Source organism: Nomascus leucogenys, chromosome 9 (genome assembly GCF_006542625.1).
Source record: "Nomascus leucogenys isolate Asia chromosome 9, Asia_NLE_v1, whole genome shotgun sequence".
In the NCBI taxonomy this organism is placed as follows: domain Eukaryota; kingdom Metazoa; phylum Chordata; class Mammalia; order Primates; family Hylobatidae; genus Nomascus; species Nomascus leucogenys.
In genome coordinates this window covers 31,417,714-31,437,381 of record NC_044389.1, presented here as the reverse complement: position 1 = coordinate 31,437,381, position 19,668 = coordinate 31,417,714, and the positions used below count along the sequence as shown (strand labels likewise).

Sequence of the window (19,668 nt, the reverse complement as noted above, 5' to 3'; positions counted from 1 at the left end):
ATACTACAGAAGTGTCACAGTTCCTTAGAGAACACATTTCTATATCAGCTTTACATGTTCTCCATTGCTAAATTCAAGGAACAGGATTAAGATAACTTATTTGGACATGGTGCATCTATACAATGGAATATTTTGCAGGCATAAAAGGATTGTAGTACTGATACATGGTGTAACATGAAGGAACCTTGAAAACATGCTAAATTAAAGAATCCAGCCACAACAGCTACGCATCATATACTTGGACTTGTATATGAAATGTCCAGAATCACAAATCTATGGACACAGAATGTAGATCAGTGGTTACCTAGGGCTGGGACTGGGAGGATGGTAGGGTCACAGAGTGATAGCTAAAGGGTAGAGGGCTGCTTTTTGGGGTGATAAAATATTCTAAAGTTGATTATGGGGATGACTGCACAACTCTGTGAATATACTAAAAAGCATTGGACTGTATACTTCAATGATATGTGGATTATATCTCAATAAAGCTGTTATTGTAAAAAAAAGAAAAGAAAAAAGATATCTTATTTGGTTATCACTTTCCCTATAATCCTTGACATTTGTCTCTTTAAGTAGACAAAGGGGATACCTATTTATTTCTCTTCATTCAGGGCCACATATAATTAATTTTGAAATTATTTTCTCAAAGTATGAATAGCTTAATGGTTTTCTTTATTATTTAGAGTAATATTACACTCACTATAAAACAGGCTCTTAATAATGGTTTTTTTCATATTAATGAAAATGTTGCATGTATAGTGATATTGCCCCTATTAATTCTTTGTCTTCAGAATCATGCACTCATTAACCCTGGAGGGTGTGTAGAGAAAACCATGAGGCTCACAGAGATGTAGTGTCCTGGAAAGGGAGAGGGGCAGAGCAGATGCTCTGCATATGTGGTTTCACTCACTGTCCCAGCAGTGCCATAAAAGCACTGTCATATTTCCCTTGTAGAGATGAGAACACTGAAGCTCAGGAAAGTTAAGCAGCTTGTCCAGGATCATTCAGAAAGTGAGTGGAGAGATGCAATTGGAACTCACCACCTCTGGTTGCAGAGCCCATCCGGTTCCACCATTCTCTGACTCTGGGAGTAGGAATAGTGGCCTGTGAGCCAGAAAATTTGGCTTCCATACCTACAACTCTCAGCAGTTATTTGTGGAAATTTGGGAAAATCCCTGGTTCTGGCATCTTCATCTCTAAACTTAGGGGCCTGGCCAAGATGGCCTCTCAGATCTGTGGGCTCTGTGTGTGTGTAATAGTTTTTTTGTTTTTTTTTTAACTCACTGACAAGAACATGTCCTAATTGAACAACTTGATGCCCCAATTGAATAATCCTTTTTGTGATTATAATATGCATGGTTAGGGAAATATACCTCTCTCCACATGGGTGACCAAGTCCACCCTAAAAGAAATAAAAAGCCATCCCGCATAAAAACATTCATGGGCCTTATCTGTGCTTACAGTACCCACCAACCCTGAGATCAGCACAGTCCCTCCTTAGACATGGGTCCTGAGGACAGCTGGGCCAAAAGTGTCGGATTATTCCTAACTCTTCATTGTTAATATTTTCTTAATCCCTTTTCATAGGGACCGAATGCTGATGTTTGAAGAACTTTCAGATATCTTCTCAGACCATAATAACCATTTGACCAGCCGAGAACTACTGATGAAGGTGAGGCTCTTAGTGAGGGTGCTGTGTAGTGTTGTTAATAGCTCTGGAATCCATTCAAGGAAGAGTAGTGTGAGGGCTCCTTAAGTTCCTTCAACCCCGAAGAAAGCCTAAAGTAACTAGAAGGCAAAAATTTTTTAAAATACAGAATCTAAGAAACTTGGGGCTGAGAAAATTCTAAGTCCAGTTGAGCTCTCTCTTTCTACCTCCCTTAGCTTGCCTGTTATGCAAGCAGATTGTGAAACTTGAGTTCGTATGTGTATGTACCTCCTTAACAAGCTACTCTGCAAATACCAAGTGCTGGCAGTTAGGTGGGTAAGAGGCCCTGGAATATTCCTTCTCAGCAAAACATCTAGAATGACAGAGGCCAAGCCTGCCTGCAATTCCACATCCTTTATTTGGACTAAATTGCACAATCTGTCAGTCAGCAGTATTTATTGAACACCAAATAAGTGCTGACTTCTGAATGACACACTAGGTAAAGATATAGCCTAGTTCATTTTATCTCTCCAGACATTTGTTGAATGCCTAATATTTGTAAAGCTTTGAACCTGCTTCTAGAAATATGAAGATGACTAACACAAACACTGTTTCCTGGAGTTTACCTTCTAATTGGGGTATATAGACACTAAACAACAAGAATAAATAGTCAAATAAAGACAACTAACAGGTTGTGAACAACCATCAGAGGGGAACTAGCATAGACCAAATATTATCCTCATAGTCTTTCTATAAAGTAGATTTTATCATCATCATTTTGTAGATAGCCAAGACTCAGAGAGGGTAATAACCTGCCCTAAGGCATACAACCAATAGGTGGTAGAGCTAAAATATGAATGTAATGTGGTGAGACTCTAAAACCTGTGCTTTTATCACCAAGACATAAAGCTATTTCTTCTGACCTTTTTGGAGTAGGGTGCAGGATGGATTAGATCCAGCTTTATAGAGAAGGTAAATTAGTAGTTCAGTAAATATTGGTTGAGCACCCACTAGGTATTGGAGATATAACCATATTAAAGGCAGTGTTTGATCTTAAGGGGATTACAGTCTCATGTGGGAGGTAAAACATTTATAAAATAGTGTGATAGGTCCTACCATAGGGGAAAGTCCTGAACTGGGCAATCAAAAGTTGGGATTCTTATCCTTAATCTCCTTTCCTATAAGTGGGAGCCAATCCAAGTATTTGGTCTGTCGACTTCATAGAATTGTTTTGAAGATTCACTGTGGTAAAATACTTGAAAGTGCTATGCAAATGTAAGTTATTTTTTGTATTTGGTGAGCTATATTCATGTAAAACCAAAGTGTGCATAACAAATGAAAATAAATAGAGAATAAGGTGCATATTTGAGCTTAGGGAAGATACTTGGAGTAGGAGTGAAAATCAGGTAGAGGTGGGGTTAGTAAGAAAAGGCATCCAGGTGCTAACCCTTAGGTTAGTCGATCCTGTAAGGGCATTTTTTATGGTCTTCATGACTGTTCCTGTCCTATGTCCTACTTATCCTTCATGTCTCAGTGTAGACTCCTCCTTTTCTGGAAGCCTTCCTTCATTCTCAGGTCTGTGCTCCAGGAGAAGCTATCATTTCTCTGTCCTGGCACTTATCACATGCTCTATTGCAATTGCCTGTCTCTCTACTGGTCTGTAGGCCTCTTGCAGGCAGGGGCTGTATGTATCTTTTCACTTTGTATCTCTAATGCCCAACCAGTGCCTGGCATGCAGTAAGTGTTCAGAAGCTGTTGTTTGGCTGCATGAATTGATGGGTCTTATCATTCACATGACTTTTTAACAATATGCCCACTATTAGCCCCTCTTGGAGTAGGTGATATGAGAAGGGCAGTATGTTGATGTCTGACTTTGGATTTGGACTACCTGATTAACTGCACACTAAACAATCATTGCTGAGATCGTGTTACTCCCTGCTTCACATGCCCCTGGCTTTGCATACTCTAAATGGAAACCCATCTGGCTGGAAGGAGATGGCTTAGTGGTCTCCCTGTCAGCAGTATGAAGCTAGACTAGCTGGAGCCACACATTCAAATCCAAATAGCCCTGAGTCTTCCTTCCAAAGTAGATAAATTGGATACTGTGCAGCTCATTGCCTGGTAGCAGCCTTCTGGCTGAAGGCTTAGAAGTGAAGCTGTATCTAGACATTAAAGGTCCCATAAACCTTTCTTAAATGCAGAAGTTACCCCAGTACTCTAAATTAAATTTCTTATAGATATGACTCAAATTCCAAAGAAATGAAAAACTTGGCTGTGAATTCATGTGGTCTGTGCATTATCATTAATGATAGTGAAATGCTTTGGGCAGTCCATGTATATCTGTAGGTCCTTTTCCAGTCATTTTTGTTAATCATTCTTCATGTGAAGTGTCTAATTCTGAGTGTATTGTCAGCACATTTTTTTTAAATGGAATCACGAGGTACTTAGGTTCTCAAAAGCGTCACTAGGAAAAACTACCGGCCTCTGTTTCTAGTGTTACTCCTGGTTTTTTACTGATTTATGGTTGGGTAATAATATAATAGTTTTATTTTATTTTATTTTTTGTAGATATGTAGTCTCACTATTTTTCTCAGGCTGGTCTCAAACTCTTGGACTCTTAGTTTTAAATGACCTAACTTCTCTTCTTCTGGGAAGATATAACGTGCCACTTATATAATATGGCCCAGGCAACGTGATAATTAGCAAAAATCTGTGGTTTTCCTTTTAATTGTTTTAAAAAAATGTTTCATTTCCTCTCAAAGACTATCTTAAACCTGCTATGTCCTTATGATTTCTGAAACCTGGGTAATTCTAAGCAGGTGAATTATAGTCTGGAAATTTCAAGACATCAGGAAAGAAAGCAGAATGCCACCAAATCTTGGCTCTCATGACTCTTGGTAAGAATTTTTTTGGTTGACTTTATATAAAGGACTGCTAGAAAGCCCCAGAAATTCAACCCTGATGGAGACGTATGTTCAGTGACACTCCAAAACATACTAAACTCAAAGTTAGAGCAAGAGTCTGTTACAACTGTGACAGTTCTGAGCTGTAATTGCTGATAGCTACTGAGCTTAAGTTAACCAACATTTATTGAGATGGATCCAGAGTCTAGTAGACAAGTTCCATCTAGACCTAGTAGAAGAGGGCCCTCTGAAACCCAGGAACAGCATGGATGAGGGTAGCTGAACTCTGCTAAAGATGGATATAAATAAAAGGTGAGACTTAAGCAAGCCATTTGCACTACAGAGACGGAGAGGGAAGAGAAGGGCAGAACAGGAGATAAAAGGAGAGAGACGGGGAGAAGGAGATTGATGGAGGAAGAGGGAGATTTGGCATTTATCCAAACATAGGTGATGATTGAAGTCATGAGATTGGATAGTATTTCCAAAGACATGAGTACAGCAAAAAACAAGAGGATGACTTTGACAAGAAGAAGAATCACTAAGAGAATATGAGAACAGCAGAGGAGGCAGGGGGAGAGAATGAGTGATACAGTCACAAAAACCTATGAAAACTTTCAAGAAGGTTCAAGGGATTGGTGTTGTGCGACATTGCAGAGTAGGAGATTTGGGGCTGAGGAAGGAAAAACTGAAACTGCTGGATGTGGCAGATAAGTGGATTTTCAGTTGACACCTCATTTGGAATAATTGGGACTCGTCAGTCTTTTTAGATCTCTAGCAGGGATGGAATCTCATTCTCATGAAATCATAAAGTCATGGAATCAGCAAGTCTTGTAGCTTCCCATCTCAGGCATTTCTCTCTCCTGTCTAATGAGGAGGTTGTCTTAAGTGCTCTTTTGAGATCCCTTTCACCTCTGTTATTCTGTGATTCTTAGGAGTCTTTGAACTTTTCAGAAATCTTCTTTAGGAATTTTAGCCATGTCTGCAATAATTTCCGATACATTATTCCTCTGCCCATAACTGACATACTGGAGGGAGACCAGAAGGACCTACATACTGGAAAGAGGTGGGCACTCATATTCAAGTCAGACATAATTGATTTCTCACTCTAAGCAAATTCTCAAGAATTTCGGAGGACTCACAAACTGTCTAGCACAGGAAAGGCGCATATTAGGCTGCTTTCTTTTTTTTAGAGGTGGGGTCTCACTATGTTGCTCAGGTTGGACTTGAACTCCTGGGCTCAAGCGACCCTCCTGCCTCAGCCTTCTGAGTAGCTAGGATTACAGGTGCATGCCACCATGTCCAGTATAGGCTATTTTCATTCATCCCTGGGAAAAACTATGAGTGGGAGATCATTAAATAGTAGCTCTCTTTATTATCATTTGAGATGGGAAGAACTTAAATAGATAATGAGTCACTGCGGGTTCTGTCCCAGTAGTGTACCTGGGACCTGAGTTAAGGCTGGTGAGAGATGGAACATGTTGATGCTTTATCACTATCAGCAAGGCCAAGCCACTGAAAAAAACCCTTTTGCGGTTGTACAGTAGTGGAAGGTCACGTGCTGTGGTAATACATAAATCTCAGGAAAAGCGACTAAGGAAAAACTAGTATAGAAGTTATATACTACTGAATTGTGCAATTTACCCCCTATTCATGCAGTTCCTGGAAAATGAGAACTTAACAAGACCCCAAAACCGCCAAACCAAAAGCACTTAATGTTCAGACAGCAAACTCATGATTACTCATTGTATGGAAGAGTTTGTTGTTACAATAGACGGGAGGAGAGAAAGGGTAGCCATGTGTCCTCAGGCAGCAGGAGGAAGGATTGATCTGTAAGAGTTCCAAACCTGAGAGGCAATTTAGAAGAACTGACTGGGGGCTGGGGATGTGTGAAAGTTCAATTTTTATGGATTGGTCATGTAGTACAATATTGGACTTCCTCAGAAAACTTCCGGTGCAAAAGTTTCATTTAGCTAAGAAATGCTACAGAAGTAGTCCCTTTCTTTCAGAGAATGCTGGCACATCCATTTCAGGCCAAGATCGAGAAATCACAAAATGTACTGAGGAAGTCGATCTTTGTTTTCAGGATATCTGATTGCTTTGAGTTTAATTTGGGATCTGTAAAAATGTCTTCATTTATGAGAATTGCCTGGCTTGTATTGATGATTGCTTTCATAACCAAATCAGGTGATCTTCTTACAAAGTAAGGGGAAGGCCAGGTGTGGTGGCTGGCCCACGCCTGTAATCCTAGCACTTTGGGAGGCTGAGGCAGGTGGATGATCTGAGATCAGGAGTTCAAGACCAGCCTGGCCATCATGGCGAAACACCATCTCTACTAAAAACAAAAAATAAAATAAAATATAAAAATTAGCCAGGTGGTGGCGCATTCCTGTAATCCCAGCTACTTGGGAGGCTGAGGCAGGAGAATCACTTGAACCCGGGAGGCAGAGGTTGCAGTGAGCTGAGATTGTGCCACTGCACTCCAGCCTGCCCAACAGAGCGAGACTTCGTCTCAAAAAAAAAAAAAAAACGAAAAACAAAGTTGGGGGAAGAACAAGAAAATCCAAGTCCACCAGCCTCATTATAAATAGGCAACTTGCAACAAGCCAGCCAAGTATTTGCATAATATACATCGTGAGAGCCTGCCGGAGGCCTCTTCATTTTGCATGGCATTCCGAGCGAGAGTTATGCAGGGTTGTGTGCGAGAAACTAGATGCCTCTTCTTACCATTGTGGCATCCTGTATCAATTCCCTCTGTGTGCTTTTCTGTTTCTTAGGAAGGAACCTCAAAATTTGCAAACCTGGACAGCAGTGTGAAAGAAAACCAGAAGCGTACCCAGAGGCGGCTGCAGCTCCAGAAGGACATGGTACGTCTGGCCCTCGTCTTCCCTGACAGCTCACAGGAGAAGGGCCGTGTGCGGCTGGGCTCCCACATGGCACTGGCACCTTCAGTTAACAGGGCACCCAGGCTTTCAGAAAGGGCCTCCCATTCTCTACCCCGTTTGTTCTCAGCAGCCCTGGGAGGTCTATAGGAGAGAGATGATTACCGCCATTCAACTAGTAGGAAGTGAGCACTGGGTGGCAAATCCTGTTTTCTGGCAAAGTTGTTTTCTGAAGGTGACGGGGAGTCTACAGCAGGTAGACTTCCTCCCTCCTGCAGTCTCTTCCGCCCCCTCCTGCACTTAGAAGCTGCTCCACCTTGGCCTGAGGGCCTCCTGAGCTTCCTACTGTAGTCAGCTTCTGATACATGGTGACCAAGGAGAAAAAGAGTGTCTTCTCCACAGGGCCCTGGTCCTTGTACTCAGAGATCTTTTCATTCGTTCTAAACCCTCTAGCCATTGCCCAGCTCTCCTTACTAGTACCAAGGCTAACCAAATCTTTGTCGTTTTTCAATATTTAAAGGAGCGTCATGCCTCCCTCCTTAAGACTGAAAGATAGTTATTATCAACTTTAGCTTCATTTTAAACTTCTGACTTAGCATAAAGTGTGGAAGACCAGGGGGAGGAGATTAGAGACTGACAAACTCTAAATATTCTGCTTTAAGAGGGTTTTCTCTTTCTTTGGAAAGCTTAACGTAAATAAGAAATGTTTTTGAATGATAGGATTCTTCTGCAACATGAAGCCTATAAAACATTCACAGTGTTACAAACTTTTTGTTGTTCAAAGACAAGCTAAAAATAGCTGTTACCAAAAAAATAGATTATTTTAGTACAGGATGAGACCTTGTACACAGAATGGGAAGGACACACTGCAGCTGACTGAGTTCCTGAAGGACAAAACCCTCCTTGGTATGAACCTCACGAAGCAGTTCTGGCTGAGGAAGCAGCCAGCCGCATGTCAAGCAGCCTGGCTTTACCCTGTTTGAGGCTTTGTGTTCCTGCCAAAATTTCCAGAATTGGCTGGATGAGATTTAGGATAAGGGATCCACGGGGACCGCTTTTTACTTTTCCTTTAGGATGTTTAGTGCCTTGGTGGCTTATTGAAGAAGAGAGATGATTTTAAAGGAGATTTAGTGAAATGAATATAGTGTATGCCTGCGGTTGTAGGTAGAAGTGCCTCCACCTTCATTTCCAACTTTTTATTCTGGAATAAGTTTAGATTTACAGAAAAGCTGCAAAGCTAGAAGTGCAGTTTCCCTCATTGTTAACATCTTCTAAAACCATAGCACATTTGTCAATACTAAGAAACTGACACTGGCATAATACTATTAACTAAAATCTAGATTTTGTTTGGATTTCACCAGTTTTCCACTAGTATCTTCTTATATTTTCCAGGACCCAATCCAGCATACCAACTGCATTTTGTTGTCTGTCATCCCTGTCTCTTCTGGTCTACGACAGTGTTTTCTTGAATGTTTTTTATGACCTTGATGGTCTTAAGGAGTCTATCCAGGTATTCTGTAGAATGTTCCACAGTTTGAGGTTGTCTGCTGTTTTCTAGTGATTAGACTGAGCTTCTGGATTTTTAGAAAGAATATCACAGAGTAAAGTGCCCTTCTCATCACATCACATCAAGGAGTGAATGAATGGTTTCAGCGTGACATCTGGTGTCATGTTGATGGTGACACGAATGATGTTGATCTTTATTACTTGGTTAAGGAAGAGTTTGCCAGGTTCTCCCTCAGAAGTTACTGTCTTTCTCTTTCCCTCCTCTATTATTTGAGAGTTAGTCACCAAGTCTAGCCCAAGGGGTTATTTTAATAGTGATGCCCCATACTTTTGTGGTACATACTTCTCTGTGTACAACAGCCAATGGTGAGGCAGTGACTATCCAGTGCCATCCCAAACTACCAGGAATGTCCCCATGCTCTGAAAGAGAACAGACATCCTTCTCACTTGAGCCAAAGCAAAACATAAACCCCACAGTCAACACTTTTGAACAGATGTGTATGATCTCCTGGCTTTCAGGCTTGGTTTTCATGATTTCACAAGTTAGACATTAGATCATGGGGTTTCTACCCTATTTGTGTAGAAATTTAAAAAATGTTATTCATGGAGGTTAGCACCACTGGCCCGCAGTTAGGCCTTGAATACACCCATTTGCTCCAGCTTGAAGATTCCTAAAACCTTCAACTTTTCAATAACAATAAAGACAGTTTTGCTTTGGTTGCTCTTCAGGGTGTGATGCAGGGAACTGTGCCCTACCTGGGCACCTTCCTGACTGACCTGACCATGCTTGACACTGCCCTGCAGGACTACATCGAGGTGAGTTCCATGTGGGTGGTGTGATTGGGCTTGCAGCCTTCTCACTGGATACCCCAAAGAGTAGTGAACTTCTCTTAGTATCTTTTGAAGGTCCAAAAGTACATGGCATTGTGCTGTTAGGAGGAATACAAAGAATAACACCAAAGACTAACACCAGAAGTGGCTCAAAATCCAGTGGAAGTAATTAATGTATCAAAATAAGCAGTGAATGATAGTAATAATAGAAATTCAAACAAATACACTGAGAGAACATGGGAGATCAAAATTATTATTATTATTTTGAGATGGAGTTTTGCTCTTGTTGTCCAAGCTGGAGTGCAATGGCACGATCTTGGCTCACTGCAATCTCTGCCTCCCGGGTTCAAGCAATTCTCCTGCCTCAGCCTCCCAAGTAGCTGGGATTGCAGGCGTGCACCACCACGCCCGGCTAATTTTTTGTATTTTTAGTAGAAACAGGGTTTCACCATATTAGCCAGGCTGGTCTTGAACTCCTGACCACAGGTGATCCACCCACCTTGGCCTTCCAAAGTGCTGGGATTACAGGCGTTGAGCCACTGCACCCGGCCCGCAATTAACTCTTATGAGGAGTTGTGATGAATAGGGCTTATGAAGGAGTGGGTTTGGGTTTGAACAAGACTTTAAGGCCGGGTGCGATGGGTCATGCCTGTGATCCCAGCACTTTGGGAGGTCAAGGCAGGCAAATCACCTGAGGTCAGGAGTTCAAGACCAGCCTGGCCAACATGGTGAAACCCCGTCTCTACTAAAAATACAAAAATTAGGCTGGGCGCGGTGGCTCACGCCTGTAATCCCAGCACTTTGGGAGGCTGAGATGGGCAGATCACGAGGTCAGGAGTTCGAGACCAGCCTGGCCAACATGGTGAAACCCCATCTCTACTAAAAACACAAAAATCAGCTGGGCATGGTGACATATGCCTGTAGTCCCAGCTACTCAGGAGGTTGAGGCAGGAGAATTGCTTGAACCCGAGAGGTGGAGGTTGCAGTGAGCCGAGATTGTGCAACTGCACTCCTGCCTGGGCAACAGAGCAGGACCCCATCTCAAAAAAAAGAAAAAGAATAAATAAATAAAAATACAAAAATTAGCCGGTCATGGTGGCAGGCGCCTATAATCCCAACTACTCTGGAGGCTGAGGCAGGAGAGTCACTTGAACTCGGGAGGCGGAGGTTGCAGTGAGCCGAGATCATGTCATTGCACTCCAGCCTAGGCGCCAGAGTGAGACTCGGTCTCAAACAAAAACAAACAAACAAACAAACAAAAAACACCACAAGACTTTAATGTTGAATAGGACTACTTGGTAGGGTAGAGAGTTAGTCAAATTTGTGATTTTTCAAATATGCTTTTCTTTTTGTATTGCTACCTGCTGTGGGGTATTTTTCTCTCTCTCTACCTCTCTCTCTCTCTCTGTCCCCCTCTCCCTCTTTCTCTCTGTTCCCCCTCTCTCTACTCCTACTCCCTTCATCCCCCATCTTCTCTGAAAGGGAAAATACATGAAAACTCAGATAAACAACTTGTTAGTAGCAGCAATAAAATATTAAGTGAAGAAGAAATTTCAAATTTGAAATGAAATTGAAAGATTGCTTGTATATTTCAGTATATACTACCCCCTTGTTATCATATGCAACCAGCCTGCTTTTATTGTATCTTAATTAGAAGAAGTAGAAGTTACTTTGCATAGATCTACCTACCTTTGGATGTGCCACAGTGTTGTGGACACATTTATTCATTTTGTATTTCCTGACTTCTATGTCTCTTCACATCCTCTTCCTCAGCTTATCTCAGGAAACACCCATCAGTGTTGGGGAATTCTGGGGAGTAACCAAAGATTTAGAAGTTAAATTCAGCCTACTGAGAATAGGAGCTGAGGGGATGAAGAATTGAAACTTAACTTTTCATGATGCTATGGAGAAATAACTTCCCTTTTGATAAACCGTATGAGTCAATGACCATCTGTTTTAGTTGCTTTTGGGAAGGGAAAAAAGTGTAATGGAATATCACTCAAGCTTTTATCTTTACTGGTTCTGCAAGTGTCTTTGGATCCTGATTTGTAATTATTTATCATTACTATTTTAGTTGGTTTCAGACATTTCAAGAAAAGGCTTTCTGCCTATCCTGCCTTAAAATAATAATTTTTTAAAAAGCAAAACAGGAGTCTCTTCTTCCACAGTAGTCATAATTATAGGATCATTGATAATTGTGACTTTATCATCCCCTTGATCTATTTCAATGTGACCTACAACAACATAAGGCTGTGTTTTAAAGTAGCTTGGTTGGTCACTCTTTTTATTAAAATTTCTTTTAGGGTGGACTGATAAACTTTGAGAAAAGGAGAAGGGTAAGTAGAGTTGTTGGCTGTGATTTTCTGTTTTCCTTTGTCTGAGCATGAAAAAAATGAAAGAAATGGGGACTTAAGTTTTTTTGTAGAGGCAGAAGAAAATGAGTTAGCACCTATTGAACGTTTATCATATACCGTTGTGCTTGGCATGCTCCTATACATTATCCCCCACTTGCCTTATGAGGTAGGTTTTATCATCCTCAATTCAAAGGTGAGGAAGCTAGGACTCAAGAAATTAAATTACTGGACCAGAATCTCTTGGTGGCAAAGCCAGGGTTCTCATCCTGTCCTGATGCCCCAAAGCCCACATTTCTTCCCTGCCCACTCCTTATCTCCTTTACAATTAGCTTCAGCAATAGCAGGCTCGCCGCTATAATTAATTACAATGTATTTTATACTTGAAGATTACTAAGAGTAAACTTTAAGTATTCTCATCACAAATAAATATGTGAAGCAATGCATATGTTAGTTAGCCTGATTTAGCCATTCCACATGTTTCAGAACATCATGTTGCACACCATAAATACAAACAATTTTTTAATTTGCCAATTAAAATAAAAACCAGGTTTGCCCTATTAAGGATAAGGGGTTTCTGATGAGTAAATGACATAGAAGAGTTAATAAAGATGGTAAACTCTCGTGGGTCTGCTCAAGAGAGGAAAGGAAATGGTCTTCGTCTTCGGTGTAGGTATTCTTTTCCTTTCGTGTCAGCATAGGGAGGTGTGCTCAACATCAATTTCAGTCTTTCTGTGGAATAGCACAGTTCTGAACTGTGCTATTCAAGATAAAAGTCTTGAAATTTTTCTGTGATTTTCATATTTAAATGATATATTTAAATAGATATTTAAAAGACTCAAAGGAAAATGAGTGAGCAAAATAATAACTTCACCCTGTAGTACTCTCGTTATTTTTCAGTACTTTCACATTCCACAAATATTGACTGTCTACCTAATGTGAGGGGTTTGGGAATTACAGCAGAGAAAGAACAGAGCTCCCTGCCCTCATGAAGTTCACAATCCAGGAGAGAGGTAGACAAATAAATAGGCAGTTATAATACAACCTGAAAAGGGTTTGTGAGCAGAAGTAGTGGGTGTTAGAGAAGTATATAGGTGGGGTACCTATCTCCAACTTGTAGGGCCAGAGAAACTTCCAGGAGAAAATGACATTGAAGTTAAAACCAAAAAGGCATAGAGGAGCTAAACCAAGCTGGGCTCATCAGAACAAGATACTAACCTGGACAAATGTAAATTTTTTTGTCCCTTATAGATGATACTTTTTTCTTTAGCATGATGGTAAATATTCCTTGAGGATACTGAGACCAAGGGCCGAGGTCACTGGATGGCAAGTTGAGACTTGGAGAATCTGCCACTTCTTGAGTTACTTCTGTCATGTCCTGTAATGATAATAAATTCAGTTATTGCCCCCTCAGTTCCCCTGTCTGTCATTTAACTTCAGAATAACCCTGGTTGGTAATCTCTTTCCTTTTTAGACTAGGATATTAAACTTTTGGAAAGTTTGACTGTAAAACCTAAACCTAAAGCTTATATCCATTGCTGACTTAAATTTTTTTATTGAAACATCCAAAGAAGTATAAATAATTTTCAACATAATTATGTACTTGCCTCTCTGTGAGTTTTAAAAGACTTAGTTAAATGATTTAGTGGCATAGTAAAAACCCAAGGATTCAGGAAATCTAAACATTCAATTTTATGAGATGTAGGACTGTTTAGATACTCAGCCCTACCAAAACTTATTTATTGAGGGGTAAAGGTTGAGGAAGATGGGGATGGGGATCTTGGGAGCTCCCTGACTTAAAGTATTTCTTTTCTTTTCTTTTTTTTAAGAAATATGAATATAAATTAATATATTTTATGAAGTACTTAAAACCTTAAAAATCATTTTTCTATTCCAAGGATGAAAGTGAAGAAGAGAAAAAGGAAGCCACTGTGACTTAACGTAGTGACTAGTTTGGGTTGCTTTGGTAGCTTGTTTTATACAAATTGCTTTCTCAAGGAGAAAAGAGGATTAAAAATTAAAGCATACAAGGACTTTGGAGAGTTCTAGTTAGAATTTTTAAGAGTTAGTCAGCTCCTTTATTTTTAAGGAAGCAGTGTTTCAGAATCCTCCTAGATGGTTTTCTTCATCTTTTATCCTAATGTGGTGTATTTTCGTGTTGAAAAGATTCTATATTTGGTTGGCCTTATTATTCAGTCTTTTTTTTTTTTAATTTTTGGTATTCTGTCTGCTTTAGGAATTTGAAGTGATTGCCCAGATAAAGCTCTTACAGTCTGCCTGCAACAGCTATTGCATGACCCCAGACCAAAAGTTCATCCAGTGGTTCCAGAGGCAGCAGCTCCTGACAGAGGAGGAGAGGTGGGCTCACCTGTCGTTCATCGGGGCAAAACTGAAGTGTTGGCAAGAAAAATGCTGCATTTAATACCTTGCTGGGTCATTTATTCAACAACTATTTAGTGAGCAGCTGCTAGGTTCCAGGTCCTTGGTTTTCAAAGGTGCATGGTGTGGCAGGAAAGGCGAGCTGATAGCATCAAGATGTACTTTCAGACTCTCGCTTGGCCACTTATTTATCTTTGTAACCTTGAACAAGTCATTTGTTCTTCCCTGCCTTCAGGATGCTGATCTGTAGAATGTTTGTTTGTGAGGCGTAACTAAGATCTTATGTGGGAATGCTTTGTTAGAATGCTTGTCCTCAGCGTTATCACCACAACCATTGTCACTGTGTGTGTCATTCCTGTTAATTGATGGTACCTTTCCAGGAAGCTTTCAACCTAGAGGGGGTGAGAGACTCAGGAGACATTGAAATATGATGGGTAACTACATTGCTACAGAAACTATGGGAAGAATCGGGGAAAATAAGGAAAATATAAAGGCATTAATATTTAGGCTGGGCTGTAAAGGAGAAACAAGATTTTGCCATAAGAACTGGAAAAGAACATTCCAGACTGAGAGAGAACACAAGCAAAAGCTTGGTGGCCTGACATACTTGGCATTTGGAGGAACAGTGATAACTCAGGTGTGGCAGGGACACAAGGAATAGTTTAAAAATAGTGGGATGGGCATAGAAAGGCACGTTCACTTGAGTGCCCTGCCCACTGCTCAGCACGTCCCCGTCCTGTAGCCTGCTCGCTCGTTGGCAGATTGGTCTGCAGGCCATATGTGGGCCACTGCCTGTTTTTACATTTTTAAATGATTGGGGGGTGGGGGGGACAAAAAAAGAATATTTTGTGACACGAAACAGTTATTTGAAATTCAAATTTCAGTATCTACATAAATAAGGTTTTATTGAAACACAGCCCGTTCATTTACATCTCATCTATGATTGCTTTCATGCTGTAAAGGCAGAGCTGAGTAGTTGCAACAGAGACCATATGGCCCACAAGCCTAAAATACGATGTGGTCCTTTACAGAAGAAGTTGGCCCATCCCTGCCCTAGCCCAGGGGATTTCTCTGGAAGTTTATCATAAGGGAGAGTGAAATTGACAGCAAAATAAGTATTTACAAAAAAAAAAAAATTGAGGTTTAGAGAAGTATTTGAATGAATTAATGACGGCATTTGGATTCAAACTCAGGTCTGCCTGACTCTACAGCCTAAGCTCTGAAGATGGCTGTATAATGTCGGGCACCCTTCCCCACCTACTCAGTAACGAAATACATCTACTGTCTACAGCTACAAGCTTTCATAAAAGGCACTTGGAATCACATATAAATTCCTCTTGTGCTTGTGTCAGTTATATCTGCCTGGCAGATAGAGGTCTGAATCTGGAGCATTTTTGATTTAGGATGTTTTGGCAATTAAAAAATTAAAAAAATATTTGTAGGCCACCCTGGCCAACATGGTGAAACCCCATCTCTACTAAAATAAATAAATAAATATATATATATATGTCTTTATCAGTAATGTAATTGCCTATGTCTGTTCATTGAAGATCAGATAGATTACAAAAGTCTCTTCATTTTCTTTAGATAAAACTAAGTCGGCCGGGCGCGGTGGCTCACGCTTGTAATCCCAGCACTTTGGGAGGCCGAGGCGGGCGGATCACGAGGTCAGGAGATCGAGACCACGGTGAAACCCCGTCTCTACTAAAAATACAAAAAATTAGCCGGGCGTGGTGGCGGGCGCCTGTAGTCCTAGCTACTCAGAGAGGCCGAGGCAGGAGAATGGCGTGAACCCGGGAGGCGGAGCTTGCAGTGAGCCGAGATTGCGCCACTGCACTCCAGCCTAGGCGACAGAACGAGACTCCGTCTCAAAAAAAAAAAAAAAAAAAAAAAAACTAAGTCATATGTGCATGTGCACAAACACACACATACAAAATAGTAGGAAGGAGGTAGTAGAGAAGAAATAGGAGGGGGAGGTAGTAGAGGAAGGAAGATTCTTCCACTGGCCTAGCAGTGCGATGAGAATGATCAGAATGGAGTTAGTTTTTGATGCTGCCAAAGTGCATATATCCTTGTATTTGAAACACGCAGAACTAAATAGCCTCAATCCATATGCCAGTGGAGGTGAGGGAGGAAGCACGTAAGATAAATGTGTCAAATTGGGCCATGAAGTCAGTACCCCTGACGTTTATGATAGGACAACGTTTGTATATGTCTTTACTTTGAACAATTAGAGCCTTCTCTAAAACAAAACCAGGACATCATGTGAATTTAAGTCTGTTTTTCAATTCTCTAACTTTGACCTCATGGAGCCCCCTTCTTTTTCTCAGCTATGCCCTGTCATGTGAGATTGAAGCAGCTGCTGACGCCAGCACCACCTCGCCCAAGCCTCGGAAGAGCATGGTGAAGAGACTCAGCCTGTGAGTGTCCCCTGGGGGTTCTGGGGCTCCAAGAGGGTACCATCAGAGTCGTGAGAGGAGATGTATTCAACAGGATGACCCTGAGCCAGGGTGAAAGTGAAGAGCACTCTGCTCATTTGTTAAGCCATTATCCTTCTGTCATGAACTCAAAGCATTTGCTGAGTCCATTCTTCTCCACTCCCCTCTCTGTTGTGAATCACCATCCTCTCCTGCCTGAATCACTCCAGTAACATCTTCACTGTCTTCTGGCTGCCCCTTACCCAACCATTCATTCTCCACTAAATAGCTAGGTTGTCTTTTAAAATGTACACCAGATTATGTTGCTTCCTGTATAAAAACCCCTATAGCTTTTATTTTAAAATAAAACCCAAACTCTGTATCCTGGTTTACTAGGCCTTACGTGACTTAACCTGCAGCCTTCCCTCTCTTACAGCATTGCCCTCTGTTTACCAGTGTTGACGACGTTTGCACTGGCTGTGCCTGGCCTGAAATGCTCTTTCTTCATGGCTGGCTCCTTCAAATATTAGCAAAAATGTTATATGCCAAGACAGAACCCTTTCTAATGTTGCTGTCCACCCCTCATTCTCATTCATACTAGCTGCTTCCTCCAGTGGAATGTAAGCAACCTGAGAACAGGAACCTTGTCTATCATGCTGGCAGTTGTATTGCCTGAGGCCAGGAGTTTGAGACCAGCCTGGACAATGTAGTGAGATCCTGTCTGTACAAAAAAATATCACTTAAAGTATTAGCTGGGCATGGTGGTGCATGCATGTAGTCCCAGCTACTTGGGAGGCTGAGGTGGGAGGGTCGCCTGAGCCCAGGAGTTCAATGTTACAGTGAGCTATGATTGTGCCACTACACTCTAGCCTGGATGACTGGGCGAGACCCTGTCTCTAAGAACAAAACAAAACAAAACAAAAGAACAACAACAAATATATATATATACACACTATATATATGCAGTGCCTAGCTCTCAATATGTGCCTGAAAAACCACCATTATTTTTAGTGAAATGAATCAGTTAATATCTTTTTGAGGATTTGGGGGGATCAGGATTCTGACTGTCTTTATGGGCATTTGATATTTCCCAGCACTGTCTCTCCACCTACCTCAGTGAGTCACGTTGAGACACAGGCAGGGATGGCACATGATCTCGAGTGTTGCCATGTCCCCGGTGTAACATAAAGACCTCTGTTGGATGTGGATAGCAAGGTCTCCCACCATCAGCGGCCACGCAGGCTGCTACCTGCCATCAGGTGATATGAGGCATTGTGGGTGGGTTGGAACATGCGCTTTAGTAGAAAGCATCTGGAAGATAATCCTATGTTTTGCTCACCCTCTCTTTGTTCAGATGACTGTCCTGGCCCTGCTGAACTCTAGATTTATGAGCTTTTGGAGTCAGCTTTTGAGGAGAATTTTTCATAGTATCTTGCTGTCTTTTCATCTTTGCACATATGGGGGAATGAACTACTGAGATAATCTGAGGGGCCTGACCAAGCCTTGTCAGCTGGTAAGACTGGCATGTGCACAGGGAATCAGCTCCCTGATAGAGGAGTCCAGACATGCAGCGGATCCTGGGTGTCCACTCTGCTCACTGAGGCAGCAGAAGGAATTGGGAGCTTCTGGACCCACTATGGCAGTCAGAGGTTCTTAAGGAAAAAAACAAAAATTCTCAATGCAGGCAGGCCTAATCCTGCCTGCTGCTACCTCTGTCCTCCTGCCTTCTCCCCATCCTCATTTCTATGCTACTGCTTCTCTGTACTCCTCTCCAAGCCTGGAATCTATATGTTTTGTGGTGGGAGCTCTAATAACCCTGGATCCTCTCTCTTCACTGACACAGACAAGTGTTCAGTCCTATGAAAACATTTACTGTGAAATCCAGAGAAGGCAGGACTGTGAGGGTGCTATGTCCTTCACAAAGTGTAGTAGGCACTCAGTACGTCTCTTACTAGTAAAATCTTGCTGGGATAACCCTTGGTATCTGCAGTTGAGTTTGGGCATCTATTATGAAAGCAGGTCATATGCCCCCATCTTATTTCTTGTACGTACAAGGGTGTTTGCATACCATTATTTTTCAAAAGATTTCATGATCTTCTTAGCATGTTTACAAATCTGGGAAATGCATTTTTGCTGTTCCCGCATTTAATGGCTCATCATCCAAAGAGGTTGGAGAAAACTTTGGGTGCTTAGGCCTAGTTTGAAAGTCAGAGATGCCTACTACTGAGCCAGAATGAATCTTCACAAAGCAGGACAAAGCAGGACCTTACTGAATTGTAGAAATGGAAGAACCTTAGAGACTCTGAGATCATGGATGGAGGACCACTAGTTGACATCCTTCAAAGATCTACCTTTGTAATTTATGAAGCAGTAAGACAAGGGCACTATTTTTGCTTCTGTGATCAGAGTTTAGCTTACACCCCTATAGTCTCTGTAATGCTTGGAGGGTCATAAAAGGAAGACATGGAAAATGGGGCTGGAGATAGTGGGATAGAGAAGGGGCAGAGCAAAAATATGCTTGAGCTCTTGGAGTTCAAGCATATAATTCCGAAAGTATTTAATAAGAAATCAAGTTCATCTTCATTGTTTCTATTATTGTTGTTATTTTATAGTCAGTACTTGTTTAGGTTCCGCCCATGTGCTAGTTGCCTTGCATGCTGTTCCTTCTTACATCTGACTCCCACTCTCCTTTTACCACTACTTGTGGTGTAAATCTGTTAATGGTAAACCCTCTCAGTCTTAGTCTGAGAAAGTCTT

The 19,668-nt window shown here is 41.4% G+C and overlaps 1 protein-coding gene across 4 annotated transcripts in view; it reads left to right on the top strand.

Moving 5' to 3' along the window:
* Window positions 1–19,668, top strand: part of RGL1 (ral guanine nucleotide dissociation stimulator like 1) — a 282,899-nt gene that overhangs the window by 244,642 nt on the left and 18,589 nt on the right. For all 4 annotated transcript variants that reach the window (XM_030818761.1, XM_030818759.1, XM_030818760.1 and 1 more), the window contains 6 exons: window positions 1,585–1,669; window positions 7,323–7,412; window positions 9,663–9,749; window positions 12,068–12,100; window positions 14,352–14,473; window positions 16,825–16,914. In XM_030818761.1, coding sequence (XP_030674621.1) covers window positions 1,585–1,669; window positions 7,323–7,412; window positions 9,663–9,749; window positions 12,068–12,100; window positions 14,352–14,473; window positions 16,825–16,914 — 507 coding nt within the window. The remainder of the gene's footprint in view (window positions 1–1,584; window positions 1,670–7,322; window positions 7,413–9,662; window positions 9,750–12,067; window positions 12,101–14,351; window positions 14,474–16,824; window positions 16,915–19,668) is intronic.